Source organism: Nansenia antarctica (genome assembly GCF_963989245.1).
Source record: "Nansenia antarctica genome assembly, chromosome: 3".
Taxonomy (NCBI): domain Eukaryota; kingdom Metazoa; phylum Chordata; class Actinopteri; order Argentiniformes; family Microstomatidae; genus Nansenia; species Nansenia antarctica.
The window spans coordinates 23,360,126-23,367,076 of record NC_137688.1 but is presented as its reverse complement, the minus strand read 5'-3'; the positions used below and the strand labels follow the sequence as shown (position 1 = coordinate 23,367,076).

General features: G+C 41.4%; 1 protein-coding gene across 1 annotated transcript; it reads right to left on the bottom strand.

The window, feature by feature from the left end:
• Nucleotides 1–2,579: 2,579 nt before the first annotated feature.
• slitrk4 (SLIT and NTRK-like family, member 4) lies at nt 2,580–5,788 on the bottom strand (the record flags this gene model as incomplete). The annotated part of the gene is made up of 2 exons (XM_080525576.1): nt 5,684–5,788; nt 2,580–5,108 (listed from the first exon to the last, which is right to left on the bottom strand). The coding sequence occupies exons 1-2, from the start codon at nt 5,732–5,734 to the stop codon at nt 2,580–2,582; spliced, it is 2,580 nt and encodes an 859-aa protein (XP_080381702.1). The 5' UTR covers nt 5,735–5,788.
• Between the last annotated feature and the right edge of the window lie 1,163 nt (nt 5,789–6,951).

Here is a 6,951-nt window from a genome sequence, read left to right as displayed (position 1 = left end):
CAATATCACATAAATTCACAACAATAAATCTCTGTTGGAGGGAGCATGTAAGGCTATTAAAGTGCATTCAATAACAAACAAAAACAAATGCTGGGGAAACCAATACACACTGATTTTAACCACTAGCTAAATCCATATTGGTGTGTGCATTGTAGGTGCATACATCATGTTACAGTAAAAAGTTCACTTGACCTGTCCCTCCAAAAACCTCTAAACAATAGTTACCAACCACATCAAACCCTGTTTCATCAGCTGTCCTGTCGCTCCTAAGAACTCAACAATAGTTTTAAACTCCATCGTTGAGACAGCACCCCCTGTGTCATCATAAAACATGAGTTATTCATGACTGAATCTGAGTCAAATGTTTAACCCACCCCCCTTGGGCTGAGGCACAGGACGAGTGGAAGACTCAATGTGCTTGATGAAGGCATCTTAAGTACACAAGCAAATACGCACAAGAACATCAGCAAAGATAATGACACTATAATACTTTTGCATTCTGTAATGCATGAATTCTGTTATATACAGAACCAACCCATTTTGTCAAATAATTACAGGCTAGGGCCCTTTAAAAAAGAGATTGTTAGCTAAGCACGTTCAACCACTCAGGAAATCAACCCACAAAGAATTGATGACAGGCTTACATCATTATCTGTCTTTGCTGTACAAGTGTGTGTATCTGTTGATTTCTGAATTGAAATGTATGCCACATTGATGTGGTAGATGCGGTGTTGAAACATTCAACTATTCTCAGGCTTTCTTCATGAGCATCCAAGGCTTTATTTGTAAAGCAACTTAAACGACTGAGGAAACAAAATGACATTTTCTAGAAGAAAAAGAAAAAACACAGTGCAAATAGGTGCTGATTTTAATACCTTGACTTCAACAGGTTTATACAATAGAAACTAACCAATATACAGTATTCTGCTGACTGATAGAAAAATTGTAATTATTATATCTTTCAAGGTACATTCTATTCATTTGTATTTGAAACACTTATTAACTTAACAATATTTTTTTTTAAATAAGGACGGAATAAAATAAAGTGGATAAAATAATTTGAAATAACAATATAAGTTGTCTCCACAATATAATCTTGAACTAATAAATAAAATAAATGATTTAAGCAATTCATGATTTAGCATATTACTATTGCACATGGTGTTTGATATGACTCTGTCCAAATCAGTGGCAATAAAAAAAACAAATTCAGCCAAACTATTTCCTTCCAAAGATTAATTTTACATATCTCATTCATAACCTTTTACTTTTAACTCCATTCCCCTCACAAACAGTCAAACAATCCAGAATCGTATCTCTTTAATGCACATTTATTTTGGTTGCATAATGTTAATAAGAAACCTTTGACAAGATACTGTGGGATATAAGAATAAGGAAATTGTTTAACTTCACAAACTACCAGGCCTCAACTCGTGCAACATAATAGTGAAAAATGTCATACATCACTATTACCCCTTATTCCAGGCCAGCAGTAGAGACTCAGAAAACGTTTGAAGAAATGTTTACTCTGATAAATAATTTGTGGCTCGATATCTGGGCCTGAATTGCTTAATGCATTCTACATGTCCATTTCACTTTTAAATAGTACCAATACTCTTTAAATAATCCTGCATAGAAAAATAAATTAATCATGTACTGTTGTTTAATTGACTACCAATTGACAGTTGACAGGGGTCATCAATCATACATTTGTGTTTGTTTGACATGTCTTTTTTTCATATTTTTTTTGTCTTTTATGGTATAGTTGTTTTGTCTTCTGTTGTAATTTACAAACTGTCCCACAGATACAAATAATGTAGACTTACAAAATAAATCCAGGTACGCTTACATGGCAAGCAGCTCTTTTTTTCTTGGGCTTTAGTAAAGAATGTCCCGACAAGTGCCATATGCCCAAACATATCAAGAGGAAACACATCTCATTCAAACACTATTAACATGGCTCTTTACACAAACAAGTCATGAGAGCTAGCATTCCAAATCTGCTGTCCATTTTTGAGGTGCCTTTCCTAAGTGAAAACAAAGGAGCACCGCCCGCACCCCCCTTCCCCCCAGCAGTGGCCATTTATAATCCAGACAGGTGGCAATAGTCTGTAAGTAATATGAGGCATCCCAAAGACTGTTACTGTATTCCCAGGGAAACTTCAAAGTCACCAATTTCTCATATTGTTATTTCATCGAAAATACTGATCTGATATTTCCACCAAAAAAAAGAAACACTGCAGTGGGATCACAATGAGGTACACTCAACGTTGTTTTCATGACCCAATGATTTGGTTGCAAAAACTCTGATAAGTACCAATTTCAATAGCAGCAAAATACTACAATTGTCTCTTAAGGATGTCTTGTATGGTAAGTATGATGTGATACTCATATATGGTAAAATGGCATCACCACATCAGGGGGGAAATGTCTGTATTTTGAAACACAGCCACTGATTCTCAAGAAATTCTGTAATCTTACTGGAGCCTTGTGCCCAGTTTTCCATTGGTCAATAAGGTTTTCCAGAAGGCACTTTTGTCATTGATGGGGTGTGGGTGAAGGGGTGGGGTGTAGATAGCTTACATTTTACTCAGTGCAGTCTGTTCCTCCAAGACCTGAAGGTAGTCAGGTGTACCTTGAAGTTTTGCTTTTAGTTCATAGTACTCGCTTTTCCTCTGCTCCACTACAATCTTACTGTGATTTCCACCTATTAGGGACTTTTTCATCTTTTTATCGTGCTGCTTCTCAGGATAACGGATCTCAAACCCACTCACCCCTATACTGTTGAAATCCCTTTTGCTGTCTAAAAAGTTCTGAATAAACATGTTAGACTCCCGTCCCGGCAGGAACTCGTCCAGCTCGTCAATCGTGCTCAGCCTCTTTCGGGGGTCCAGAGGCAGTGAGTCCTTGTCAGTGCTGTTGCACAGGATGATTTTCTGTCTCTGGGAGTCAGCAAACTTAAACCCTGACTCAGAGTCCCTAATCCCACACGTGTGGCTCTTGCTCATATGCTCGATGGTTTGTGGGATGAACGTCTCCCCGCCCAGGTCGTCTTTCTTGCTCGACTTGTGATTGTGCCTCCGGAGCGTGAGCTGCATGGAGCCACACTCCTGGTTCCCCATTCCCTCCTGCCGCCCTGCTGGCTTCTTATTGCGCCTGAGCACAAAGACCAGCAGGCAGAAGGCCACAAACACTGTGAGGATGAGCACCACCAGGATACTGAGGATCATGATGGATAGGGGAACCGGACCCCCCGGGGGAGCCTTGCCCACTCCCGCTGGCGACATAGAGGTCGCCACTGGGGTGGCGCTAGTCAGGATGAAAGGGGGCCTAGCGATGAGTTTGGGGCACAGGATCTCATTTTTCAGCAGCCTGAGCTCTATATTGGAAAACTGCACTGGGGATGCACATTTGACCTCCTTGGCAGCGACCCCGTCACTCAGCTTCTCCAGCCAGAGTTTCAGGGCCACTAAATCACATGAGCATTCCCATGGATTGCCTTCCAGATCAATCTGAGTCAGAGACCTGAGCTGGTCTAGGACGCCACTCACAGGCAGAGTCATGAAATGGTTATTCTTGAGGTTCAGCCTAGCCAGCGAGACACCAGCAAAGACGTAAGCAGGGAGACTCCTCAGCACATTGTTGTTCAGATACAACAACTGCAGATTTGGCATGGAGTCAAAGGTCCCCGCTAACACCTCTTTTATGGCATTGTATTCCAAATACAAGTACTGGAGGTTAGTGAGCCCGAGGAACATCTCAGGATGCAGCTGCTCTAGTTGATTTCCATTGAGATAAAGCCTACGCAGGTTAGTCAAATTAGCAAACACCCCCCTTTGGACTGTGACTATTTGATTGCTCCCTAAATGTAATAAATCTAAACCCTCAAAGCCTTGGAAATCAACTGGACTGATATCATTGATGTAATTGCCACTCAGGTGCAACTTCTTGGCATTTGGTGGCTTAGGGATGAGATCTGCTAGATTGTTTACATTCCTCTCTTGGCAGCTAACACTAATGCCAAAGTCAGAGGGGTGAGCTTTGCAGGTGCAGGGCTGTGGGCAGGAGAGAGGTGGGGTTCTCGTTTGATAGGACACAATTTGCCTATTGCCAAAAGGTAAACCAGCAACAATGCCATTACCATATATCTTAGAAGGGTTTGTGGTTTTGGGGGCTTTGGTGGCTATTGGTGCTATTGTAGTGGGTGCAGTGTTGGGTGTCTGTCCATTCTCTGGCTGGGGGGGTGGCATTCGTACATCAAAGTCACTACCTGTTCCCATGGGACAGAGTTCCTGCTTATTGGTTTCTTTCAAAAGCCGCCCATACAAGTCACTAGGGGTTTCACATATAGCCTCCCCAATAAAAATGTTATAGGGCATGTTCTCTAGCCAGGCTTTCAATGGTAATAAATCACAAGTGCAATTCCATGGGTTATCATCAAGCTGCAATTCCACTATACGTCCAATGTGTTCCAAAATTCCAAGATACGGCAGCTTCTGAATCCTATTTCCTCGTATATCCAAATGTGTTAGGGAGGCAAAGCGAAAAATGTTATCGGGAAGGCTCTGGACAAGATTGTCATTCAAGATGAGGACTTTAAGCCTATGCAATTTGTTGAATGATCCTTTTTCGATATACTTGATCAAATTGTAGTCGGCCTGGAGGTATTCCAAATTGTCGATCCCCACGAAAGTGTCAGCACGAAGCACTTTTAATTCATTGTTATTTAAGTGCAGCTGCTTTAATGCACTAAGACCAATAAAGGCCCCTCCCTCAATGTTCTGTAATTTGTTGTTTCCCAGTTGGAGAGACACTGCGTGGGTGAAATTGGGAAACGAATTGGGGTAAAGAATGATCAATAGATTATTTTGGAAATTCAAATGGTAGAGACTGGAGACTGGGGGCAGCAGCTGGGTAGGTCTGTACACAGTTATTTTCTCACAGTTCACATAGAGGACGTTCTCGATGGACATGCAAGAACATGCGCTGCAGGTCTCAGCTGAGAGGTCAGAATCCAAGTCAGAAAACGTACTTGATACGGAAAAGGCCAACAGAACTAGAAGCAGCATTTTGCCTTTGATAAATCCCCCAGAAAACCATTTAGTAACCTTTGAGAGGAAAAACAAACAAACAATCAAAACACATATTTGTACTGTACAAACAAGTAATACAGCATATCATACTGTGCATCATAGTACTCCTGCTGATTTTAGTGTTGTGTCTACTGACTACATTCATTCATAGCCAATGGAATGACATTTTATCTTGAAAAAGGGAGTAATGTTTCTTAACAGTTAATTAATAACAATACTTATTATTATTTAATGATATTAAAACTAATAATTATAATAGTGATATATATATATATATATTGTAACTGACAACTGATCTAGATAATGTTACCAAATATCTTTAAATCTGCAGGAGAATAAAATACACTGTTTTATCCACCAAATATAATCTTTATTGTATTTCTTTCCACAGGCATATATTCTGGTTCTTCAACAGAAAGAGTAGGAGACACACTGCACCCTGTGCTGACATATTGTTGGATAAACATCCAATTCAGCCCGTGCCTTGGGCGGATCAAACCAAAGCACATTATACTAAAACTAAATAAATTCGTTGAAAACACATTATCAAGCTTTAAAAGCATGTATGAAAAAAACAATCGAGCACTCACCCAGAGCGTTTGTAAATGTGGTTTCTTGCGAGGCGAACATTGGCAGGGCATTGAGACGTTCTGCTCCCATTCAGACGTCGGTATCACAGTGGGCTCAGATTTCAGCCTATGCGTCTATTCTTGACAGGCTCCACTTGTTTGAAAAAATTATCTCTCTCGTAGGGTTCCCACGGTTGTTGTATCTCCATGAAGCATTTCAGTTTGGAATGAACTAAAGACACTGCGCCCACCTCAGCGTTAAAACAACAGGGACCGAGGGCGAGCAGTTGGAGTGACTGCAAAACAACTCCAGCATTCTCCAGTTCGAGAGAGGAGAGGGGGGGCAGAGAATAAATGGTGCGGTTCGAATACCCGTCCAGGGAGACGCTTACGTCGAGGGTTCGCTGAAGTTGGACTGAGCAGTTCAGGCAAAACGAAATAATAACCCCTTATACAGTTCATAAGCGAAAACAATCCTACGCATTATTTACTCACCTCCAAAAACATGAAATCGCATGCTAAGCGTTCCTGTTCGAATCGTGCAGTCGGTAGGGCTTCATAGGGTTCCTGGTGTGGTCTCAGCCAGTCTCTATTCCAAGGAAAGGAAAAGAAAAACGCGCGCTGTGATATGCAGAAAAAAATGTGATCGGCGACTAACTGACGCGAAAAATTAATCATTCAGTCAGTTGCGGGCAAGTAGACGGTGCCGCTCTTCATCATCCAACGGAATCAAGAAACTGCGTTCAAATGAACTACTGTTAAAACAGTCACCAGGGATCCTCCTGCAACACAGTAAGGAGGGAGTGTGTCTCGTAATAGCAACTATTCCTGCCTGCCTCATAAGTATGCTGCTTTCCAGCTGCATTGAGCTTCCCACACGACTAGCGGGAGGAGAGAATGCAGAGATGCAGAGATGGGGGTGGTGGGGGGGTGGAGAGAGAGAGAGAGAGAGAGAGAGAGAGAGAGAGAGAGAGAGAGAGAGAGAGAGAGAGAGAGAGTGTGAGAGAGAGAGGGGTTGGAGGGGGTTTTCAGACAAAAGGGAAAACTTCAGACCTTGAAATGAATCTTTAAAGACGTAGTATTTTTACAGACTTAGAATTGTGTTTCTTATCGTGGTGATGATCAACTGCAAAATGTTGTTTATGCATAAGACATTGTGCTATAATAACCTTATTGGATCAAGATCATACAGCAGGCTTCTTCGTTTGAATATGAAACCGCTTACCTGACAATTCAAGAGGGGTTGGCGCCTGGCATTCTATTTTATGATTGGAGTGTTTAAAACGGCA